Source organism: Lipomyces oligophaga (genome assembly GCF_038497815.1).
Source record: "Lipomyces oligophaga strain CBS 7107 unplaced genomic scaffold V1516scaffold_2, whole genome shotgun sequence".
Taxonomy (NCBI): Eukaryota; Fungi; Ascomycota; class Lipomycetes; order Lipomycetales; family Lipomycetaceae; genus Lipomyces; species [Lipomyces] oligophaga.
The window spans coordinates 1,929,881-1,954,372 of NW_027117786.1; the positions used below are offsets into that span (position 1 = coordinate 1,929,881).

The following is a 24,492-nucleotide window of genomic DNA, read 5'->3' on the forward strand; positions in this document are numbered from 1 at the left end:
TGGAGAACGTGAATCGTGATAGATGCAGTGTGCGGCGACAGAAACTGGCTTCTCCGCTAGAAGCCAGTTTAACCGTACAGTGGATTTGACAATTCAAAAGCAGAAAATTATTTCGGTCGTCCAACACGGAAATAATTGCTCTATTTCTTGCTAGTAATAAACGATGGGCCCGCCGTCGGTCCGCCTACGGCAGGCGATTGTGGATAACGACGGAGGAACAGTGCGGAGGATCCTTCGACGGTATCCTACTTTACTTGTCAACACTGATTTAGAATCGAGAACTACCGCAGGCTGGACGAATCTCCACTATGCTGCATACTATGGGAATTTTGAGCTGTGTGTATATTTAACAGGCTTGGGCCATGATTCGGAGGAAGTATCGCTAGATTGGGCGGACTTTACACCTCTGCATGTGTGTGCGCAACGGAACAACGAACAGACAATTCATTTTTTGGCTCAGAAATTTCCTGCATGCTTGGATATGTCAACAGTTTGTGCAAGGGAGTTTATGCAACCCGGATCAGATCCGGATCAAGAGCTTATAGACGATGCGTTCACAAGTCAGACAGATGCTCATGTGCCTGACATGCCTTCATTTGGTGCTATTGCAGCTGCGACAGGCAGTTCCGCAGGGTCGAATTCTGCGATTGTCGTTGGCTTGAACTGTCCGCCACTTCCCCGTCGTATACCAGGCGGATATACGCCTCTGATATTGGCTTCTCAGCAAGGCTTGGACGCAACTGTGAACATTCTTTTGGATTTCGGTGCTGCTGTGGATAAGCCGGACGCGCAAGGAAATACGCCGCTGCATTACGCTGCTATGTACGGTCATTCGCGAGTATTACGGACATTAATTGATCGAGGAGCCGACTTTACCATCAAGAACTCCGAAGGATGGCGAGCTTTACAGTTCTCTCTGAATATCTCTATCGAACAGATCTTCACGCAAGCTACAAACATTGCCCAAGCTGTTTCTCGCAAAACAGAGCCGACCTCTTCCATTTCTCATTCAAAGCGTAACAGCAGAAAGTCAGATTTATTAATCAATGGTTTGTCGGCACATTCAGCGAATTCCGCTTCGTCAGCAATTATGCATTCTATTCTGGCTTCTGCGACTTCTTCCGAGACTACTTTAGTTCCCTCGACTTCTGTCACATCAATCCCGTCGACCATGAAATCCCAAGAGTCTTCGCCAACAATTCCATCTTTTTCGGCTTCTCCTACTTCCAAACCCCCAGCCCATCCGCCGCCGCCACCACCACCACCACTAGGTCTCTCTCCTACTTCGCTTCAGTCACCTGAGTCTGGCAAATCTTCATTAAAGCCCCCACCATCACCACCACCACCACCTCCTCCTCCTTCAACAGCACCACCCCCACCACCTCCACCAGCGAAGGAACCGCCAGTTCCTCCTGCACCTGCTTCATGAACCAACTGCATTTGTTTTGGCGTTTGATTTAATCTGAACTTCTTTATCCGCTACTGATCGGAAGATACTAAAATCTAAATATATTATCCTTCTAACACAGCTGCTCGAACATCCCCACGTCCCCCTCGGGTCGGGACAAGGATGTCCATCATCCATTCATAAGTGCCAAACTGTACCGCATTTACAATGAACGCACGCACCAAGCAAACCGACAAACCTCTAAAAAACACCCTAATTCCTTCAGATCTGTATGACTTTACTGCGCAATCCCAGGCACTAGAGTAGCGGACTATAGGCTGTTCTGCAATATGATCTGCAGATGTGAAGGATTGCGCTTGATATCTTGTTTTAACAACATCTGAACCAATGTTAGTCGCCGAACCACCCATCGATCAAAACCAACTCACCTAGCGGGAAAATAGAAGCCCAAGTTGCGCAACCTGCCAGTCCGCCAGCAAGCAATAATTTTAAAGTACTGTCTTGTTCTGATCCGTTGATTCCCAGACAAGTTTTCGCGTAATCATAGGCCCAGAAGCTTGCCCAATTAGTAAATCTGCTTTAGCTCATCAAGCATAAAAGTACATACTAAACTCCGTAACCAAATCCATCTCTTAATCCAGTTACAAGACCACCACGGAAAAACCCAGAAATGCCATAATTTCGATACAAAGTATTTGCGGCTCCTAAACTACTCAATTCTGCTTCATGAGCACCATGGCTGATTTGTGCAAGACATTTGACATTTTCGATCGGAGCAGAAATAACAAAGGTACTCAGTCCTGCTACCGTGCCCGCCGTAAATGATGCCAACACGGGAGAGACATATGGATCGATCGCACGTAAAGATATGGAATACGAACTAAATAGTAGTGCATTCAAAGCTCCATATCCAATCACGGGAGCTGCAACACCATGAAGCAGCGATCGCAGCCGAGTACCCAAGGTAGATACCTCTCTAGCCTCTGTCGATAGCAAGATTGTGCCCTCTTCAGCTCCGGAAATGGCATTTTGAGCCTGCACCTTGATGATATCAAGTGGATTCCCTATCGCAATACTGACGACTCCTGACACATATCCCGCCTATCGATCACATTAGATTCATAGTTTTTCCTCCGCTGATCTCTGTATACTTACGATAAAATCTGCCCAAGGTGCCGACATTAATGCTCCCTTGTTCCCTGCAAAATTCTAATCTATTAAGTCTATCTTCTAGTTCCGCTCCCCCGCACTAAGGTCCACTCCCAGTGATTATATAATACATTTCCTATGTGGTCTACTCTATAATGTACAAGATTTTCAACCTACAATTGGCCCAACCCACTTAGCTATGACTTCTCCCAACAAATTTTTCTTTACAGGCTTTGGTAAATAATCTGACATACCAGCCTCCAAGCATTTTTCGCGATCGCCGGTAACTGCGTTCGCTGTCATTGCTATCACTGGGACCTCAGAAATTCGTGTATCAAAATGCTGTCTAACGCGCCTTGTTGCTTCTGCTCTAATTAGCTTGCTCTATAATTTTGAATAATTCCTGAATAAACTTACCATAACCATCCATCAATGGCATTTGGCAGTCCATCAATACAAGATCAAACGGTTCGCCTATTTGTAATCGCTGTTCCAATGCCCGCAAAGCTTCTTGTCCGTTTTCGGCCGCTTCAACTTGAAAACTGAATTTTTTCAATATGTTAATCGCAATTTTCTGATTGATCTGCAAGTCTGTATTAGTATTCCCAGTCAAGTAACTTTCGTCTGACAGCTTACCAAATTATCTTCGACTACAAGAATTCGAATAGATCGCGTCTTATTATCATTCGAGAAAGATAGTGATGAACTTCGCGATCTGCCAGCTGCACTTTCTATTTTCAACAGTCCAAAATCCTCTAATGGACCAACTAATCGATCACTTGCTAAGACTTCCATTTCTGGAGATGTGGGCTGACTGACTGGTGATACCATGTCTGCTATTCGCATCACGGCGCGGGAAGAAAGTCCATCTACCATCGACTGATGCTCATCTGTTGTGATTTCTAACAAAGTAGATCCCGTAGGCGCAATCTTGAATGGGACCGTTAGTGTCGCTATTGTTCCTCGGCCATATTCCGAAGTCAGTCCAATCGTTCCATTCATTAATTGGACAAGATTTTTAGAGATTGATAAACCAAGGCCAGTACCTCCAAATTGTCTTGCGGTCGAATTATCCCCTTGTTGAAACGGAGCAAATAGTTTAGACAGTACAGACGGAGCAATACCAATTCCTGTGTCTTCAATTGAGACAGTGATTTCTATTGTATCTTCTGCTATTTTCTTGTCAACTGCACTCAACGTTATATATCCCTTTTTGGTGAATTTCACTGCATTAGTCAACAGATTCATTGCAATCTGTTTAAATCTGCCCGAATCACCCATAACAAGCGGCATAGTGTCCTGCGAAAATTGAATCTTATTGATCAATAACAGCCCCTTTTTCGCAACTGGAAAAGAAAGAATAGAAAGCGTATCGGTCAACACTTTGGCAACATCAAATGGCTCATTAGTAAGTTCAAGTTTCCCAACTTCAATTTTACTAAAGTCCAAGACATCAGAGATCACGCTCAAAAGTGCATCAGCACACAGCAAAATATTATTTGCAAAATCTCTCTGCTCTGAATTTAGTTCAGTCTCTATCAGCAGATCAGTCATTCCAATAACTCCTGCAATCGGAGTGCGAATTTCATGGGACATATTTGCGAGAAATTCAGACTTCATCCGTGATGCTTCTTCTTTTAATCTCATAGTCTTCAAAGCGTCTTCCTGTGTACGCCTTTGATCATCGATATCAACAACGACTCCTATCCATTTCGTTGTAACGCCATCTTCATTTTTTAATGGCGTACCTCGACAGACGTGCCACCTATAAACGTTATCCTTTGTTCGGATTCGAATATCCACTGGCTCGTAAGTTCCCGATGCCGACCGTTTAAGTGAACTAATGAACTTGCACTGGTCGTCTGGGTGGATTTGTGAGAGATATGCATCGTCTGCAGCTCCCGGTGCATCAGTTCCACATAAGTCGTACCAGAAATGATTTAAGTATTCTAGATGTGGCACTGAAAACTCTGGCAAATTAATTGGTGGTGGATCAGCAATCCATATAATACATGGTAAGGTTTCCAGGGTCGCCACAAACCGAGCTTCAGACTCTCGTGCAGCTCGCAAGCTGGCGTTTTGAGACTCTATCATGAGAGCGTTCGCCATGGTAGCTTTTCGAATATTTTTGAATAAGACAGCATTCGATATAGATATGCCCATTTGCTGAGATAGAATAGAAATCACTTCCATGTGGCGTGTTGTAAATGAGTGTGGAGCTGCTTCAAGATAGATTACCCCGAGAACAATAGACTTGTGGAGGACAGGGTGGACAAGCAAACTTCGCCCTTCGGGATGCTGCTCCAACCATTTTGATCCAGCTTTAGCAAACATTTCATCCTCTGACAGATTCGATATAAATAAGGCTTCACCAGTATTTGATACGTATGACACAGCTGGTGTGAAAAGACGTTCCTGAACAGCATTCAACGACTGGTGAGGATATTTGAACGATTCTATATGATCCGCCGTGCCCATAGCAGCTACCCTAAATTTACCATCTTCATTAAGAACCATGGCGCAGTTATCTGCCCTAGTTGTGCTCGTGAAAATTTCAATCATTTTCATCAGTAAAGTATCCATATCAATCTCGCTTGAAATGACTTGAGAGCTCTTGATTATGGATGTTAAATCGAGAATGTCTAGAGTCACTCCTCCATTATCATCGTCTCTTTCACTCGATATTTGCACATCTCCTTGATATAGAGTATTATCAGGATTTACTCCTCCAAGATCTGGAAACGCAATTGCAACATCACGAGTTAAACTTCCTCCAGATTTTGGAACTAGACTGTCAAATGGCTCAGTTTCCATAGCTGAAGATGATACCAGCGCAGTTTGAACACCAACGCTCTTTGTTAAGCTCTCATTCCTCAAGTTTATCGCCTCGGGAAATGATTGATTGATCCGGTTAACGACTCCTAATGCTCCACAATCCCGAAAGATAGAAACGGCCCTGCGAATCATTTCGTAGCCAATATTAGTTAATTTTCTTCGGACGCACATCGATCCTGTGATCATGTGGCAAAAAGCGGTATCTAGTTTGAGATCTCTAGCATTGCATTCAGAAATAACTTCTTCATGGTACTTCAAAGCCAGTTCCAAATTTCCGGATATGTCCGCGAGCTAAGATACAGTCAGGAATACTTTTAAAACAATCTAAGCTTAATTAACTTACTGAAAGTCTGAGAATTCCTCTTACGGTTAAATTAACTTCGGGCGCAGCTGCCGAGCGGTCATCCAAATTTTGCAACACTTCGCGGACGCGTGCGATTAAATATTCTCTTTTGGCAGGTTCTGTATCGTCCCTTCGGGCGATACAGAGCATAGATAGGCACATAATATACCAACAATGAACTGTAGAGCGCGTGCAACTAAACGATTTGAAACCTTCAGTATAAATAAGTTTCTTTGCCGCCTCATAAACTTCATCATGATAGCCGTACAAAAACAGCGCAAATATGTAATGCGATAAACGAGTAATTGTCGATGAGCTCAAGGTCTTCGAAAACAATGCTTCATTAAATACAACTGTATCATGCTCTTTATCGCTCAAGATATGAAAAGGATCATCCAACTTGGTCAAGCCTGAGAGAGCCTTTGCCAGCTGTGTGATTCCACGTATAGTAATGATGGAATCAGCAAAACTATATACACAGTCAGTTTCCCGGAGAATCGATTCGCCGAACTCAATAACACTTTGCATATCAGAGAAAAGATAGAATTTCATCGAGATTTCGAGAGCTTGTAATTGAAGAATAGCGACCCGATCTCCAAGATCAAAAGCATGAGACGCAGCAACACAAAGATCGTGCATACTATTTTGAAACGGTGTGAACATATGCTCAAGATATCGAAGGTTACATCCAAGGCCAATGGATTGTATCAATGGATCAGCTACTTTAGCCTGTGCCTTAAGTCCAAGATCGTGAAGTCGAGAGGCAAAATGATACATTCTAAATCTAAAAATCGCAACCATAGAAAGATATATATATGCAAGACCTAGATAATCATCTGCTCCCAGATTAAGTTCAGAGGAGACAAAAATCATCGTAGCCGTTGAGAATTGTTCTGGTGATACCATGTAAATTCCTGATAGACATCGTCCGGCAAGCGTATTCGCTGCCAATACAACTGGATCATCAATTCGCTCTCTGTTCAGTAATTCTTCATCGGTGCTTGATTCAATCATATGATATAAATCCCAAAACCTTTCAGACTTTCCCATATCTTCCAAATCATATATTCCTTTCATCTTGAGCTGTGAAAGAGCTGGCATTACGACCTGAATTACTTTGTCGTATTCACCTCTGAGAAAATGGACCTGGGAACGAAAGGAATAACACTTTGTTCGATCGGCCCAGCTTCTAGCATGTTTTTGAATAAGACATGCAATTTCTAGAGCCTCATCTGGTCGACCGCGAGAAAAGAGAACTTTAGCTAGTTTAAAATAAATCTTGAATGACTCAGAATACGATCCATCTTCAGCGTCATCGTTCCAGCAGTCCGCCTGTAAAAGTTCAACCGCAGATCTGTAATACTGTTCTGTAAGTAAAAGTGAGCCGTCCCTATTCGCATAAGATCCTGCTGTAAGAAATTCTTTTCGATATCGCGCTCTATTTGGTCTATCCTGGAGAAGCGGCATACAAGCAAGAAGATGTTCGCAAACGTATGCAGAATTCTGCTCCGGTTCTGTAAAGCAGTTAAATGCAATTCAATATTGAAAAAAATTTAAGCTTACCATCTATAAGAACTTCAGCAATTACCAAGTGTTTGGATGCCAAGTCTTCATTTCGAATCAAAGCTAGCGCAGCTCTGCGACATCGATTGTGTACAAAAGTAAATGTTCCTTCTGGGTAAACAGCAATGATAATTCCGGCCTGGATTAGCGTTTGGAGACTCGATATTGATTTGTCGTCAGAATCCTGTACCATCCAGTCATCATTTGTAGCTACTTCGTCGCTCGAAGATGTATCTCGCTGATTATTCCGGGCATATATTTTTTGCACAATACGGAAAGAAAAGGGAGGTTCCAATAACGAAGCCCATCCAATAAAATTTCGGACACATCTCGGAAATTCAAGTAATCGATGCAGCATGAAAGAGATATCAATATCAGCATGTGACATGAACTCAACATAAGCATCTTTCACTCTCTCGATAGAGTCATAAACCCATCGGCCAGTTCGAAAACTAAAACGAATAACACCCGTCTTATTGAGCTCTGTGAGAAAAGATCCTAAATATAAAGGATTTCCTTTCAGGCGGTCAATGCAAAAATCTACCAACTCTGAAATATCTTCGGGTGATCTATGGAGAGTTCTGCAGATATATTCCTCAACTCCGACACGGTTAAGCGGCCTCAGTTGAATCTTAGTTAGACGAGGGTACCCTGAGTCGAGAAACAGCTGCAAGGGAGCTGGCAAAGTCACATCCTCACGATATGTGAATATGACAATTATTTTCAGCTTGGAATTAACCAGGCTTAGAATCATTTCAAGAGATTCCTCATCTAGAACATGTGAATCTGCAATAACAATTGTAACAACAAACATTTCAGATAGAGCTCGAAAAGTTGCAAGCAGGAATGAGGTGACATGCATCTTACTTCCCGCAGTATTTTTTAAAAGCTCAAAACCAAAAAAGCCAGTATGGCCTTGATTTACACTTCCTTCCTGTCCAGCGCTGGTTGTGGAAATTCTGATTCCACTGCTACTGCTTGCAGTTGTAGATTCCGTTTCCGAAAACTCTTTGCCAACTGGAGGCGTTCCTGAATTTGATCTGTCCTCGTCCAAGCGAAGCAAAGCTTGTTGGAGAGTATCTGATGCCTGACGCGACTTTTTCTCAATTTCCAAAAAGGATGCTAATTCTGGAATTAAATGGAGAAAGCGAGATAAATGTCGCCAATGAGATCCCAGCTTTGCGTGCAAGTTTAAGTAAAATTGGGTCACTATCTCTTGATTCTCCGCCAAGACTTGCTTTAGCAGAGAAGACATTAGTTTAGCAACAGGTTCAAAAGCAAGTCTTGTTTTCTCTCGCCCATTACATCGGCCATATAGACCATACTTCCGCATTGGATTATGAAGAGCCTGAATAACTGCAGTCTTTCCGATTCCTGGATAGCTGCGAATAGTAATGACCTCTGTTCGATGTTTATGTGAGCGGCCAATCTGCGCTGCTCTAGTTGCCAAAAAATTCGGAGTAGACCTTGAAGAACCTCCAGAAGTCACGGACTTGACAGATCTTGATGTTGTCGAAGAAATAGTATCTGATATATCACTTTGATGGTCTATTCCATTTGAAATTAGCATTCCTTCGGACTGCTGGGTACCGGTAGAAGGACGAGTCGAGTTGCTTCCGCGAGCTGATGAATTCATGTACGATGATGTCAGTGATGTTGACACAGTATGTAGATTATCATCAGTACTTCTTCGTTTAGCAAATTTGCGCACAATGCTCATAATAAAATCTATTTCAGCACTGCGACCTATCAGCTGTGAGGGCAGTACAAAAACAGATGAAAAATCATTTGCTCCAAGCTCGAATGATTCTATGTCATCCCCTCCTTTGCATTTGCCAAGGACAAGCGACTGGAGTCGATATAAGTCATGTAGTAGACCAGAAACTGAATGATATCGATTATGAGGGTCTTTAGCAGTCATTTTTTGAATAACACTGTTCACTATAGGAGGTATATCTGGCCTCAACGTCTCTAAAGTTGGCACTGAGGAATGCAAGATCTGATTCAGAATTTGCATCGCAGAGCCATAATACGGTAATCGATTCGAGAGAATTGAAAAAAATACAATTCCTAGAGAATAAATATCAGTCCTGTGGTCGACTAAGGCAGAAGCCCGTCCTGTCTGTTCAGGTGATAGATAAACATAAGAAGGGGAGAGTGCGAATGATTCGAAATGCTCTTCGATAGAAGCGTTATCAAGCATTGATTGTTGGCGAGCACGGCTTGATGAACCAAACTGCACGATTTTAACAGTGTTTGAAGAAGAATTGAATACAAAAGCATCGTCCCTGATTTCGCCGTGGACAATGTTGTGTGATAGATGGAGCACCTGAAGACACATAGAAGCACCGATGGCAAAATCCAAAAACTGGGGGAGAGTGATGATTCGGTATGGCGGAGATGCGGAGGGGTCATAAGCAGATACGGGTTCTGAAACATTCGAGTCCAATGAAGGGTGCTCTAGACGAACAGCAGTGGAGAATAGAGCGGATGAGAAATCTAGTAGGTCGTTGTGCCCAAGATCTTCGAATATTGAAACGACCGCACCTGAAACAGGCAAACGAATAAATGAAAAGGCTCGAATGAAGTGTGAATAAGAAGGATCTAATCTTTGGAGATGACGGACGACAGTAAATTCTTGCTCTAGTCCTAGTGCTCTTTGAGAGGGTGAAATGCGAGCAAGCACGGCGACATCCGAGACCGAAATGAGGGTTCCATGCACATGCCAGGAGCCATAAGAGGTCGGAGTGACAGAAGATAGGTCAAACACATAGTTCGGGATCGATGAAAGCTCATTTAGTAAATCTTGTGGAATTTGGGAGGAGATCGCAGGAGACAGAGGAACAGAACTGGAAGAAGCAATTGTGGACGAACTTGAAGTAGAAGTGGAGGCAACCAAGTCGGTAGAGTTATCAGATGGTATATTGAGTAGATGCGACATCTCGATAATTATCTAGGACTGCGGATGAATCAAGCAAGACGAATTTCAGGATGATGTATAAACTGCGGACGACCAGACTAGATAGTTGACTAACAGAGCTAGTGCTAAGATGTATCCTAGATGACAGTAGGGAGAGACAGCAATATTCACGCACAAGAGCCTGTTATCATGCCCAAATTGATTGCCAAATATCAACTCAGCAGGCAAAATTGAGGACGGACGTCAGCGATTAGAAACAGAATTCTGCGAAATGCGCGATGGAAGCCAACGACGAGCGAGAAAAGCAGATCGACCGTATTCTAAGGCCGTTTGTCTGTGGGAAGACTCGGTGGAGGGAGGTACTAAGGCTTAACATACTATGCGGCTAGATACTATTCCGGTATCATTCCTACGGTTACTTTTCATAATGGAAGTCAGATCCGATACCCCATAATAGCCTACCGCCGCACTTTTAACGGTTCACTTGTCGTTTGCTCCCAGAAGGGTAGGAATAGTAAAATCGGTCATCGAGCCTGGGTGCACGAATACGAACTGATTATATAATCACTTCGACAAGATGAAAGGTCAGAGCGACGCAAAGATGGCTCAGCCGGAGTTTTAAAAACGCTGTGACAACTGAACTAGCAAGACGAAGCAGAGTAAATTCTTTGAATCATAGTCAACTCCAGAATAAAAAATCATAATCCTAGGTTCAAAACAAGCGCCAACATCGGTAGCTGTCTGATAAGCTTCACGAGCTTGTCGAAAAGCGAAGGAGCTCCAAGATTTCTAGAATATTGAATTTATGTCATGATATATTGTTAAGTGTCTAATCGTAATTCTGTGTAGGTCCAATTCTGCTGAGCTCAGACTGCTAATAGCATCTTCAACTCTTATACTTTATCTGTTAGACCTACCCTTATGCGGCGTATCTAGATTATCAAATAAGCACCATAGAGAAGACAGTGCGGAGACTGCGAAATGGCTTCGGGATAGAACAAACTAAGTGTCTTCTGAATGGCACAACTGCAATTATTTGATATAGATGTCGGAACTCGATTGTTAATGTTTTCTGTTTCCACTGTCGCAGGGTCATAGGCAAAACATACGACCTTAATTAGGCCAGCATAGCACTGCGATTCAAACTTGCGGGCCCTTGACCAAAAGTGGGCTTCGCTTATCCCTGAAATCCATCTTTGGCTGCGTCTGCCCACTCGGCGACTCCCAAAGGGTATCCAGTATTAAGCAGCTATTTGTTCAACCAATTTAGGAATCCACATCTTGTCTGCATATTGATTCCATCTGATTTTGCAAGCAGAGGTAGGCAGTTTGCTGCTCGCTTGACCATTCGACCGTCTTTAACCCATTCTTGTTGGCCCGCGTGGTTTTGTTAGCCTTAGTAGATCACACGCCCACTTTGTCAACAAAGTCTTCTCCTGTTCAGAACCTTGCACAAACTGCCCTCATCATTGGATTTCTCTGGAACTCTCCCATAGATATCTTGAAAGCATGTTTGTGTCAGCTTGTGCTGAAGGACTTACTCGGGCGAGTTTTATGAGGTCTTGTCTGGACTCCCTCTTCCTTTGATCGTTCAATCTTCGTTCACAGGTCTCCAGTTCCCCGACAATCCTCGATTCACTTAGAAACTCTGTATTCCCCGCTTTGTAGTTACTCCTCAGAAAGTCCTACTTTTATTGGCCACGCTCCTTCATTTCATATTATACCGTCAGCTGGTCCAGAGCTGTTCGCAGCTCTTGGAGACTTTCTACGTCCCATCTCCCCATTCTCTCCCACCCAGTTGAGTCTTACTGCTCCACTACTATTACCACTACTTTACTAATCCCAAATTTCTCAGATTGTCACCTCAGTCTTGCTCGCTTTTGTAGTAGAATTTTTTGTTATTCCGGTTCGGAAATTTATTTTTGGGCTCCACTTGTCGTTTTGTTCTGATCTCTTTAATGTCACGGCCTCCGTCCGGTGCAGCCTGGGCCGGGCGTCCCGCTGCTTCTCCTTCTAATGGAGGGCCGCCTCAGAACTCCATGCTTCTCAATCAGCCTGGCCCTGCAGTCAAACTGCCATACAGAATTCCTCCTCCACTCTCATCGTCCTCCCCGATGCAGTCCGTTGTTTCTCCGGCAGATCCACGCAAGTTGCATCATCATCATCAGCAACAACAACAACAGCAACAGCAACAGCAGCATCAGCATCAGCAACAGCAACAGCAACAGCATCAGCAACAGCATCAGCATCAGCAACAGCAACAGCATCAACTGCAGCATCAATTACAGGCCCACCTAAGTCCTTCCGCCCCTTCTCCTTTACATAGTCTTCCAGCAACTCCTATTCACCATCAGCAGCTTCAGCAGCCGGGTCTTTCTGCTCCCCAAACTCCGCAAACTCAGTCTGGACCTCCTCCGCCAACATTTGTTTCAATACACGCTCCGATCCAACAGCAGAGACCAGTATCAAATATAGTTCCATTACAGTATGCCTTGCCTTCAGCAGCTTCTACTCCTACCTCCTCTCTTCCGCCTCCACATCAATCGCAAAACCCTCAGCTCTATAGTTCTCGAGGTCTACCTCCTTCATTCCCTTCACCAGCACCTCTTCCTAATGTTGACCCTTCTCAAGCAGCACTATTGGGACAGACACCTGTCTCATCCATTGCCCTGACTGCTCAGCAACGGGCGGCCACTTTTCTTTCTTTGCAGGCTGCTCAAAAATCTAGACCTTGTGACTCTTGTCGCCGAAGAAAGTCTCGATGTTTCATCCCTCTAAACGACGATTCTTGCGTACTCTGCCGGTATAAAAAATTAAAATGTACTTTCGTTGAGGGCCCCCAACCACGTCGAAAGCGAGATATTAGTGATTCTTCGGGTCAAACTCCTGCGAGTTCGAGTAAATCTGCACGGTATGGCTAAGTTCTGAATTTAATCTTGTTTATGTTACTAATCAAGTGTCTTACAGATTAGAAGAAACTTCGCCAAATATGTCAACGACCGCTCCGTCGACCGATGCGAGTCAAAACTCTACAGTTGTGAGTTCTTCATGTACAAATACATCCACCGCTGCAACACCGTTCAATATTCCTTCAAACTCCCCTCCAATCCGGGATGTCTTACCCATCGAGGACTATTCTACGATTCAGGGTCATTCACTTCTTAAAAAGTCTCTTGGACTTCAAAATCCACGTGGTTCAACATATGTTGGTTCTACGTCCGCATTTGATTATGGATTTTTATCGCAACTCCCGTTCAATAGACATCGTGAAGCTCAACTGTCTTCTGCCGTCAGTATTCGTCGTGTAAGCCCAGATGCAATGTTCACTATTGAATGTGATCGTACTTTGGACGGCTACGAAGATCGCCTTCGAACAGTTGACGACATTGAGCGTATTGTTGCACCTCATGGTCAAGCCCTTATTGATCTTTACTTCCGAATTGTGCACCCCTCATTTCCAATTTTACACAAGAAGGTATTTCTTGAAAAGTATTCTCGAACTCACCGGGAGTTATCACCCCCTCTGCTTGCTGCTGTGTACTGCCTTGCTCTCAACTGGTGGTCTTATGATCCACTGTTGACTCAACAAACAAAGCCAGATGCCGATAAACTGGCCAAACTTGCCCACCGCACGTTTACCGATCTGCTAATGCTCCCAAAAATTTCTACTGTTCAAGCAGGGCTTCTTCTTCTCCAGCGACGGCAAGATTCTGCTGGAGATTGGCCGCTTTGTACTCATGTCGTAGCACTCTCAGAAGAGCTTGGGCTAGGACTTGATTGCGAGCACTGGAGAATTCCTAGGTGGGAGCGAGGTTTGAGACGACGTCTTGCGTGGGCCGTTTGGCTCCAGGATAAATGGCATGCTCTGACTCAATCCCGGCCTTCTCACATGGATAAGCAAAATTGGCTTGTGAGAAATTTATCTGCTGATGATTTTCCAGAAACTGTTGCTGACGAGTGCGACCAGGATGGATCAGCGGAAGTTGAAAATGGCCGGAGACTGTTTCAAGAAATGGTTTCCTTGTCGGACATATTGCATGAAGTATTGATCACTTTTTTCACTGTCGCAGCAGAGACAAATTTAAGAGATATCAAAGATGTCCTTGAGAAGGCAAAGCCAATCCAAATCAAATTGAAAGATTGGCATCAAGCACTTCCTGAATCTCTTCGAGTGAATTCCCAAGTGAAAACTCGTAAACTCTCCTCGAGCGGATCCTTACATTTGGCATATTTTGTTACTGAGATCACACTTCACCGACGAATCATCCATGCTATTAGGCCCGATACAGATCCTGAGATCGTATCTGTTGTTCGAACTGCGGCGCGCACAAGACTCCAGGCAGCAATGGAGCTCGTGAAAAATCTTCGGCCAGAGCATATTCAAGCGTTTTGGTATTCTGCATCAGCCACCAATTTCGCGATTGTGGGTACATTTGCCGCGCTATTATTGTCTACTTCCAAAGATGCGAACGAGCGGCAATATTACAAAACATGCTTGGATGAATATCGATGGAATTTACGAGTTATGTCACGAGGGTTTGATCAAGTTGCCCAAGCGCTGAGAAAGCTTGATTTGGCAATTACACAGATTCCTGTATTTGAGATTGATAAGCGGGGAATCTTGTCTACTGAGGAGTCTGGTAAGAAGGAAGATATAGAAGATGATGACGATGATGACGAAGATGAAGAAAGAAATAGTAGAGAGCGGTCGGCCGATAGCTCATCTGGAAATCGCGCGGCAAGAAAGAGTAAGTCTAGAATCGGTACAACAACGACTGTTGATACCGAAGACGAAGTCGCTTTTGATGAAAGTGATCGGCCGTTTGAAGAAGATGTACTATACACTTTGCCTGATATGCACGAGATTCGCTATTGGAATGAAGTCGCATATGATGTTAATCACGATGGATCATCTAGTGCTTCACTTACAAACAGTTCTTCCACCTCACTTGCCGATCGCTCTGCGGCAGCAGAAACTGCAGGTGCTTCTCATACCGGGACGACATCAATGGCAGAAAAGTCAGATTCTCCCTCTTCAGTGGTTATTAATTCCGCTGTTGAAACATCTGTCGAATCTGAACCTACTGCTATCCTTCGAGGAGAATCATCAGCGGTATCTTCGCCTGAACCGCCCACTCAACCTGCTGAATCAACAATTCCATCTTCAGATTCCTCCTCCTCCAAAGTAAGCGTCCCTGGAATGTCTGCCACTGGTATCTCGACTGTACCGTCAACATCAAACCCAGTAGTGCCATCGACCTCTCTGCAATCGAGCTCGGAGTGGATATATTCTTGGCCTACGGAAGCTCCACCAGCTAGATCCTACCAAACGTCACCGAACACACAGAAATAATAATAATTTTTCCTTCGTAATGTGAATTCTTATATAGTTCACGTTCTCTAAACTTTATGATCATTCGTTCCTTATTATCTGATATTCTATAACAATTTTTTATCTTTATGATGCATTTTATTTGGGGTTTGCTTCGTCTATATATAACAGGATATGGGTGTTTTTTTTGGATTCGGTTTATAATATTTCCTACGATAATTACAATGTCTTTGATCTAGATATCTTAATATTCAATTAGGCTGTTCACTTCTAGGTCTACAGTAGTCACGTGCGGATACTGATAAATCTTGGAGATATCGGTGTTACTATCAGTATAATATAACCAGAAATATTGTAGTACTTTTCTTGAATATACATATAATAGAAAAGACAAGTAGAATAAATGAGAATAAATAAAACTGTGCAAATAATAGGAAAAGAAAACTAGCTGGAATAGAACAGTACTAAAATAAGGGCTACTTTGGCCAGCAAAAGACAATTCAGAATATAAAGGAACAGAACCCATGGCTCAACTAACAAAAAAAACAGAAAAATACAACCAAACAAGTTCTTCGGCGCCTTTCTAACTAAGCTGAACAAAAAAAGGGAAAGAAACAAAGTACATTATTAGGAACCAAGAACAGCTGTCGTTGAGACAGCTTCAACAGGATCCACAAATGCATCTCCTGCTGAATCAATCATAATTGGCGATGCTGGATCTTGTTCTTCTGCTGGATTGGTATATAATAAATTCGCAGGAAGTAGTGGTTCAACTGGCGGCATCTCTTTACCGGATGCAAGCGCATTTTGTCGCGCAGTATTCTCAACTTGCTTCCAGAGCTGTTGGCGTCTTTCCTCACGCGCATCTGCTGTTTCCTCTGTCTCACGGTACAAAGCTGCACATTCTTCAAATAAGGCTGAATTCAGATCCATAAACATTCGAATCGCATTACACACCATCGCATGAATAGTCCTGTTCCAGTGGCTGCGTGTCATCCTATATAACGCAGGAAACATGATCGGCATAGTAACCTCCACATTTTCAGACATCAACGACACAAAATATTCATTATTCCATAAGTATAAAGCCCGCTCGGCAACTTGGAAATGCTGACTTGATACACATCTAGCCAGCTGCTGAAACAATGGAACCTGAATCTTTACAAATTCCGACGGCTCCAAAATCTCAAATATATCTTCAATTTCATTCAAGAACATGACTTCCTTTGGACTATTAACCTTGGGCCAATAGTGTAATAATCCGAGAACAACTTCCTCCGTCAGTGTAGGATCTTTCTCGATAAACTGTACTATGCAATACGCCAGCTGAGGATGATATAGACTTAATGATTTCGCTTTGTGTAATGGGATCAGAACTCTGGCAAGAAAAATTTTATGCTCCTCTTTCAAAGGTAAAGCAAATCCATTGATAATACTACCCAGAATTTCGAGTAGCTCAGCAATTCCATTGAAATGGCCAGTCTCATAAGTAAATTGAAAGAACACGTTGTTGATGCACCTTCGAATATAAGCTCGAAGATTTAAGAATTTGCCATAAATCCGATGTAGTGTAGTTTTGAGATAATCACGTTCACGAGGATCTTCAGTGTCGAACAATTCAAGAAGCTGCAAGACGAAGCTGTGATCAATATAGTTCTTCGCAACGCTGTGCTGGAAGTCAGGAGATTCAATGAATTTTAAGAAAAACTCGTATACAACTTGCATATGTGGCCATGCAACTTCCAGTACAGGCTCATCTTCATCTGGATCATAAATATCGCCGATCGGATTTACTGGAGGGGGGATCGGCCGAAAGAGATTTCGTGCAAACATGTCGACAACACTCGCATACATTTGCTCAGTATAAGTCATCCGAGTCGACGAAACAAAATCAAGAAGTTCATGTAAAGCAACGCGTTTAATTTCTTTAGATTTCATATCGGACGAAGGATCGGAAAAATCAAAAATAACATTGCATTGTTCGATTTTTTGGAAAAAGAGCTCCTGCCGACTAGAGGCAGCAACCTCGTGAAACCCAGGAAGCTTTTCTAGTTCCCGTTTCGCGGAAACCTCAAATCTGCTGGAATGATGGCGGCGACCAGGAGTACCAAGCTGTTCTTCTGGTAATGAAGTCTTGAGACGATCGAAACTAGGAGATCTTTGGCCCGCATGCCGAGGAGCAGTTAGATCACCCGGCATAGTCTCCGTAGCTCCTGGAGGAACATGATTCTAAAGTTGATTAGCTAGAATAACCATCACATATAAAGATAAGACATACTAATCCGACACTACTAGGTGGACTAGAAGGGCTGGATGTTGGAGCTGCAGATATAGAGATCGAGGGCTGTGAAGGCGGAGGAGTAACGGTACTACGAGGAGGGACGGAAGTAGGCGAATTGTTTGATGCCGAAGTTGAGACGCTCGATTTAGAACCTGCGGACGCGGTAAAACCACTCGAGGATGCATTTAAATTAGAGCCAGTTCCTGTGCCAACTGCACTTGCTGTAATTCCTGTAGAGGGTGCCTGAGTTGGTCTCACTGATTTAGACACATCAATAACAACCGGAGTTCCATCCTGAGAGCGAGAAGATTGTGACGAAGGAGTAGAAAGAGGGGCTACAGTAGGAGAAGTAGTGTTGGAGGACGAATCTTTCAGTTTCCGAGACGAAGTACCGGACGATGCGGAGCTTAGTGTTGATGTGGAGATAGATGATGCACCAGATTGCGAGGTTGCGGAGTCGTGGGAATTGCGGGAGCGCGAAAGCTAATATAAGTCTCGATTAGTACATCAGTGACAATTTGACAACAGAAAAATCAATTTCAGACAGGCACAATGCAAAAAAGGGTAGATCAGATATCAATAAGAACGAAGAAAGGGAAAAAAGCTCACCACACGCTGCTTAAAGCCCTTCATGAGCGACGCGCTTTAGAACACTGCGCACAAAAAATAGAAGGGATGAGAACGGCGCCAGTATAGCAATTTACTGTAGCACAAAAATATATACAGACAGTAAGCACAAATCTTCTTGAAACAAGTGAAAAGCAATGGAAAACAAATGAAAGTGATTGCCTAAAGATTTCCTTCGCAGTAAGGGGCGGTTAGTGTGGGAGAGGCCAGGATGATGACGATTGATTAAATTTGGTAATGGTTTAGTTTAGGAACAAGGCCCGCTCTGTGCTCACACCTAACCGGGCCTTGTGATTTATCACGATTGTATATTGACTGCTCGATCTAGTAACTAGATCAGCCTGATTAAAATATAATACAATTGCTCATGCATTTGTTATGGAAAGGTCGCTGGATTTGCTTCCGCGCGTTGTTTGCGTCGAGCATCCAGGTGCTGTACGCGACGTAGATCGTGCGATAGTTACGCTAGGTGGGAAGGACGCGCTCCGAAAGGTATTATCTATTCTCAAGCTACTGATTGATTCTTCGCATCCCGAAATATTAATTTGTGTTTAAGACTATAAACTCTTCTGGACAGGTTCCTCTCGAACTAAGATTGCGTCCAGAAGACGTGTTCTCACATCCTATTTCTTCCCGCGCGACGAATACCTCACACGGTATTCTGCTTAAGGTGCGTGTTAAACGTGCCCATCTGGAAGCGGCCGGTGGTGATCTACGATATGCAATTGCCCAGCATCCTACAGAATATACATATGCTCCTTGTGCAGTAATACACACATTTGTAAGATTTAGGGGTAAGATATTCTGGTCGCATTTTTAGGAATTTTCTTAACAAAATCAGAAATTGCAGATTTTCAGTACAGTACATTGCACTCACCTTTCGCGTCAAAGATCCGCGACTCTCTACATGCAGGCAACTTTGACGCGATAAAAGACTTGAATTTATTTCAAGATTCGGCTTATTCACTTTCCAATCTTGATCTTCCTCCGCCTCCACGGTTTTCGCGCGTTAATGTGCCTTTTGAATATGCATATCGTCAGAATCCTGCCGTAACGGCAGTCACTGATGAGGCGACTGGTACTACTCGTTTAGTCAATAAAACTGCGCTAGCACGTTTATCTTCTACCGTCGCTCGTTGGTCTGACCCAAGCGTCCCGAGTTCCAATGACAAAAGCTCTCCAGAACTACCTACTCTGAGAAACACGCCTTCAAATCCGCGTACTCTTGAGATCATTAATATTCTACGTAATGCATTTGAAGAGAGACCTATATGGACCAGACGTGCACTGGAGGAAGAAAAACTCGGCGAGGAATTGCGACATATGTGGGCAAGTCATGTCAAGTTTTTGGTTTCATATGTTGCATTTACGTGGAAAAGCGGACCTTGGCGTACGACTTACACTAAATATGGGGTTGATCCACGTAAGGACAAGACCTATGCGAAATTCCAAACAGAATACTTTCGGATTGTCAATAACGACGAAGAAATGCTGTATAGGGAACTTACAAGTCGACGGCGACGTCGCAAATTAGTAGGAGGAAAGGCAGCGACTAAAGTTCAACAAATAGTCAAACAAGATGTCATCACGGATGAAAACTCAGCAGAAGTTGTAGAGGATATACATATTCCGCAACATATTTTTGATGGCATCCATCTTCCTGGAGCTCGAAGTTTTCAGCTTTGTGATATTACTGATCCGGTACTTGTTAGTTTGATAAATGATGCTGAACTTCGAGACAAAGTGGATGAGCGCGACGGTTGGTATCAGGCCTCTACTATGGCCAAAATACGGCGAATTATCCGATTTAAGTTATATAGTATGACTAAAGGAGAGCCTATTCGACAGATCGATATAGCAAATATACTAGAGGAGGTTGACAATGGTGTTATGGAGAAAGATGGCAAGGAAACTGACAGTGCGGAAAATAATATTTATGAAAGCAGCGATACTTTGAAAGATAAAGTGCTATCATACGCATTATCACAGACTGACAACGAAGGATCTGAACGTTTACGAGGTCTGGTTGGTATTGTCAGGCAAGATGGGGATGACCCAGAGGGTAAGTACAGAGCTCTTTTGATCTTAAGAATTATTTTCTAATTGCTAATCCTAGTTGACGACGATGAATACGAAATTTTTGACGACGAGGATGCTGATGAAAATGATAATGATGAGGTCCAGGACTTGTAATTAGGATAGAGACACTGACCAGATATTGCGTTCTCGATGACGTCAGAGTATAGCGGTTCTTTAGCTTGCTTTTTCTGGGGCTCAGTTTCTGGTACCTTTGAGCTGGGAATGGCCATGGACCCGTATGAGCAGACCCAGAACTAGAACCTTAGAATGTAACTGGGCTGTCCATCACGTCTCGGGCTCGGCCGCATTGAGCCATCCAGCAGTCGAGCTTTGCTATTCTTCCATTTTCTCCACACTTCAGATTCACAGATTCTTTAGCTTTAGTCGATAGACGACTTCTTAAATTTTTTGCACAATATTTGAGCGCCTTTAAATCAGGATCGAGATGTCTGAAACTGCTGTCGAAACTGCGGTAGATATTCCGGAAATTTCTACTACTGCCAATCCGAATGGGGAGGAAGTTCTAACGCCCGCGATTACGACCTCTACTTCAAAAGTGCCTCCAACCCTGTCTTCTATTACGTTTCCTGCTCCACCGCCATTACCTTCTATCATTGTTTCGAAAGATGACATCAAATCGAACATAGCAGCTTATCAGACTTTATTAGAAGCTGCGTCTGCACTAAGAGCGGCCTTAGAACAAGTTGCGGAAGCCGGAAGTCGGTTTGGGACTGCACTTGAAGCGTGCGCAGATTGCCGAGGAGCGAAGACTAGCAAGGATGGATTGAGCAGTGCAGCTGGGCTGCAGTATTTGGCTGCTAATCATCATCGAATTCTTGCGGAGTCTTTTCCCGTGACTTTTGAACAACCTGTTAAAGAAGAGCTTGATTCTTACGTGGAGTTGACTAAAGAGCACGAAGAGAAATTTCAAAAGGAGGCGATCGCCAGGACAAAGCAGCTTCGCAAGACTGAGAAGCAGAATGTAAAGCTTGGAAAGAAGAAGCAGCGGAATTTAGCGCTTTATCGGGAGGCGCTGATGGATATGACTTCTCAGGTGGATGGACTGGAGAGACTGAAGTATGAATATTTCAAGTATTCGCTGGATATTACGCAGGATATTTCGCACAAGATTTTAAAGCACGCTACGATGGTTGTCAGGGCGGAAGTTGAGATGTACGAAGGAGTCGCACGCAAAGGTTGGTCTGGAGAAGGATTAGATGATGTATTGGCTGAGTCTGAAGATCCTTTTCAGTATGTGCCGCCAACAACTATTCCCGAACTGACTTCTGAGCCACCACATGAATCTGCTATTCCTGAATCTGTATCAGCTGAGACTGAACAACCAGATCATGAAGTAGATCAAACTAATGAAGCTCAGCCAACATATGAAGGACTTGGACAAGAATGGGGAGAAGGAGATAAGGAGTAACCTGTGTTTGTAAGGGAGTATTTATCGACGGTTTTCTTTTTTTCATGCCAGGCCGTGCTATTTTGAGGTTGTTTATGCTTGCATGATTTAATTTATTTAATTTATTTATCACTAGACATATTTTTTAACTTTTAAGAATTCCAGCGGTGTTAAGTCGTGTTCTGATCAGACTGACATTCTGACCCATTGAAACTCATCTTGTGTAGAATCAAAGAGCACACTACTTAGAACACTAGCCCCTGCAATGACGAACCAGTAGGCAGTAAGAACAGCACAAAGCTAGAAGTTTAATGCAATAACTTTTCGATCACCTGCAATAAAGAACGATGGAGAAATAATTCAAAATAGATTTATTGTAAAATACTAAAATCTTCAAAATAATAACTAAAGGGTTCGAGAGAGTGTGACCGGCACAAGCAGGGCCGATCACAGATAGGCCATTGCATAAAAAAGGATAGACAAAGATAAGTGTAAAAAGGGTAAGTATGTCGAGATAAAGACAGAAGAAGGACAAGCAGAAGTAAATAAAGCGATAGAAGAATAGAAAAAACAGCAAAAATAAATAATTGACTTCTAACGAAATTTGTACTTTGCGAATTCAAAATCAAACTTCTTATCTAGCGGAGCTTACAAGCGCTTGATGATCTGCTCAGTAAAATGCTGAGTGGAAGCAGTACCCTTAAGATCACCGGTGATGTTCTCAGGACCAGATGCAATAGTCTCAAGAACGGCACCCTCGATTTTATCGGCGTAGTCGTTAAGTTTCATGTGACGGAGCATCATGCAGGAGGACAAGAGAAGAGCAGTGGGGTTGGCAAGACCCTTGCCGGCAATATCAGGAGCGGATCCATGGACGGCCTCGAAGATAGACACCTTGTCACCCATGTTACCAGACGGGGTAAGACCAAGACCTCCAATGAGACCTGAGCACATGTCTGAAAGAATATCACCGTACAAATTAGGCATGACCATAACGATGTCCTTGTAAGGAGTAGGATCTGTAACAATCTTCAAACAAGTGTTATCGAGAAGCTCTGAGCCCATTTCGATGTTGGGATATTCCTTTGCGATCTCATTGGCAACAGTCAAGAAAAGACCGTCCGACATCTTCATGATAGATGCCTTGTGAACAACCAGAACTTTGGGTTTGCCTGAAGAAATAGCATGTTGGAAAGCATAACGAATTACACGTTCGCAAGCGGGACGAGTAATGAGCTTGATCGACTGAACAACACCATCGATAACGACATGCTCGATACCGGAATACTCACCCTCAGTGTTCTCACGAATAAGAACAGTGTCCACATTGTCGTAAGGAGTCTTGAAGCCGACAACAGACTTGCAGGGACGAAGATTGGCGAACAAGTTGAATGTACGACGAAGAGTCAAGTTGAGCGAGACGTGACCTTTACCAATGGGAGTTGCTAGCGGTCCTTTCAGAGCAACGAAGTTACGCTTGACGGACTCGACGGCATCGTCGGGAATGGCGGTCCGGCCGTCTTTCAAGATGGGGGTAACATCAACAGGTTCCCAGGCGATGGGAACGTTGGCAGCAGCGTAGATGGCCTTAACGGCAGCCGAGATCTCGACACCAATACCATCACCCTCGATCAGAGTGACGACGTATTTACCCTAAGAAAAAAAGGTGTCAGATTAACTCTAGGAAATAATAGCAACGGCAATTAGTATGACACGACTTACATCCGCATTAGGCTTGCCATTGTAGGCAGCGACATCACTAGCCAAACGACGGAAAGCCTGGAAAAATATTAGTATTCTGCAAACGATCGAAGAAAATCATCATCGAGACATAGACGGAGACGAGAATGTAGAATGTAGCTGATCGGCCGCAAAAGATTATTGCAGTGTATACATAAGATCAACAGTGTCGAACAGATCAAATCAAAAAATTCAGTAAACATGATCCGATGAAGACCGAGATCCGCTTCGAACCGCTGACAAAAAACAACCGAACAAAGAGAACAATTCGGCAAAGAATCCTCGAAAGAGCTCATTGATCGGACTAACTTAAGAAAATCTAGTCGTGATCTGGCACTGTTTGAGCTCGAAAAGACAGATGGATCAATCTTGTACTCTCCTCTCACACCTCACTCTCTCTACAAACACGTACCATTGAAGGCTGCGCACGAAACGCGGACGAACGAGCAAAAGCGCGAGTATAAGACAACATGGTTAACAAAACTGAAAGCAGACAGAATTCTAAATAAAAGAAACAGAAAAAAAGAAGCCAAAAATTTCTAAATCAGAGCGGTCTTCTGTTCGTTTGCGCTGAGAAGAAGAGAAACGACGAATGGAAAACCGGTTTTCCATTGGCGAATCCGAATCGGCGGCGTCCGTCGCGGGCTGGATCGTGTCGCCTCGTGTCGCAGTCAAGTCGCTCTTTCCTCCCGCCGGCTTCGCACCCCTACTGGTACTCAATTCGACAATAATCGACTCTACTTCTGTTTGCAGACACTCATTGGCTAAGCTCGACTTCTCATGCCCTTGCCCCTCAATCCCATCAGC

At 43.6% G+C, this 24,492-nt stretch overlaps 8 protein-coding genes across 8 annotated transcripts; 4 read left to right on the forward strand and 4 right to left on the reverse strand.

Annotated features, from left to right (window-relative positions):
* The first annotated feature begins 44 nt into the window (after positions 1-44).
* On the forward strand, positions 45-1,528 carry V1516DRAFT_672138 (ankyrin repeat-containing domain protein). Its single transcript, XM_066921699.1, has one exon. The coding sequence runs from the start codon at positions 164-166 to the stop codon at positions 1,427-1,429; it is 1,266 nt and encodes a 421-aa protein (XP_066779400.1). The 5' UTR covers positions 45-163; the 3' UTR covers positions 1,430-1,528.
* V1516DRAFT_672141 (mitochondrial carrier domain-containing protein) lies at positions 1,355-2,628 on the reverse strand. Its single transcript, XM_066921700.1, has 4 exons — positions 2,564-2,628; positions 2,016-2,509; positions 1,837-1,964; positions 1,355-1,787 (listed from the first exon to the last, which is right to left on the reverse strand). The coding sequence occupies exons 1-4, from the start codon at positions 2,588-2,590 to the stop codon at positions 1,513-1,515; spliced, it is 924 nt and encodes a 307-aa protein (XP_066779401.1). The 5' UTR covers positions 2,591-2,628; the 3' UTR covers positions 1,355-1,512.
* On the reverse strand, positions 2,629-10,501 carry V1516DRAFT_690041 (uncharacterized protein). Its single transcript, XM_066923828.1, has 5 exons — positions 7,299-10,501; positions 5,736-7,249; positions 3,194-5,683; positions 2,975-3,140; positions 2,629-2,922 (listed from the first exon to the last, which is right to left on the reverse strand). The coding sequence occupies exons 1-5, from the start codon at positions 10,237-10,239 to the stop codon at positions 2,726-2,728; spliced, it is 7,308 nt and encodes a 2,435-aa protein (XP_066779402.1). The 5' UTR covers positions 10,240-10,501; the 3' UTR covers positions 2,629-2,725.
* Positions 10,502-11,716: 1,215 nt separating this feature from the next.
* V1516DRAFT_231239 (fungal-specific transcription factor domain-containing protein) lies at positions 11,717-15,874 on the forward strand. The gene is made up of 3 exons (XM_066918771.1): positions 11,717-12,015; positions 12,074-13,129; positions 13,186-15,874. The coding sequence occupies exons 2-3, from the start codon at positions 12,177-12,179 to the stop codon at positions 15,569-15,571; spliced, it is 3,339 nt and encodes a 1,112-aa protein (XP_066779403.1). The 5' UTR covers positions 11,717-12,015; positions 12,074-12,176; the 3' UTR covers positions 15,572-15,874.
* Positions 15,781-18,711, reverse strand: V1516DRAFT_635106 (phosphatase 2A regulatory B subunit-domain-containing protein). The gene is made up of 3 exons (XM_066920006.1): positions 18,441-18,711; positions 17,829-18,314; positions 15,781-17,779 (listed from the first exon to the last, which is right to left on the reverse strand). Exons 1-3 carry the CDS (start codon positions 18,462-18,464, stop codon positions 16,178-16,180), a joined length of 2,112 nt encoding a protein of 703 aa, XP_066779404.1. The 5' UTR covers positions 18,465-18,711; the 3' UTR covers positions 15,781-16,177.
* Positions 18,712-18,836: 125 nt separating this feature from the next.
* On the forward strand, positions 18,837-20,651 carry V1516DRAFT_663200 (RNA polymerase III transcription factor IIIC subunit-domain-containing protein; the record flags this gene model as incomplete). Its single annotated transcript, XM_066920492.1, has 4 exons — positions 18,837-18,950; positions 19,015-19,252; positions 19,300-20,520; positions 20,575-20,651. 4 exons carry the CDS (start codon positions 18,837-18,839, stop codon positions 20,649-20,651), a joined length of 1,650 nt encoding a protein of 549 aa, XP_066779405.1.
* Positions 20,652-20,771: 120 nt separating this feature from the next.
* On the forward strand, positions 20,772-22,279 carry V1516DRAFT_231120 (uncharacterized protein). The gene has a single exon (XM_066918770.1). It carries the CDS (start codon positions 20,983-20,985, stop codon positions 21,964-21,966), a length of 984 nt encoding a protein of 327 aa, XP_066779406.1. The 5' UTR covers positions 20,772-20,982; the 3' UTR covers positions 21,967-22,279.
* Positions 22,280-22,332: 53 nt separating this feature from the next.
* V1516DRAFT_672157 (uncharacterized protein) lies at positions 22,333-24,297 on the reverse strand. Its single transcript, XM_066921701.1, has 3 exons — positions 24,098-24,297; positions 23,668-23,724; positions 22,333-23,598 (listed from the first exon to the last, which is right to left on the reverse strand). The coding sequence occupies exons 1-3, from the start codon at positions 24,155-24,157 to the stop codon at positions 22,594-22,596; spliced, it is 1,122 nt and encodes a 373-aa protein (XP_066779407.1). The 5' UTR covers positions 24,158-24,297; the 3' UTR covers positions 22,333-22,593.
* Positions 24,298-24,492: the final 195 nt, after the last annotated feature.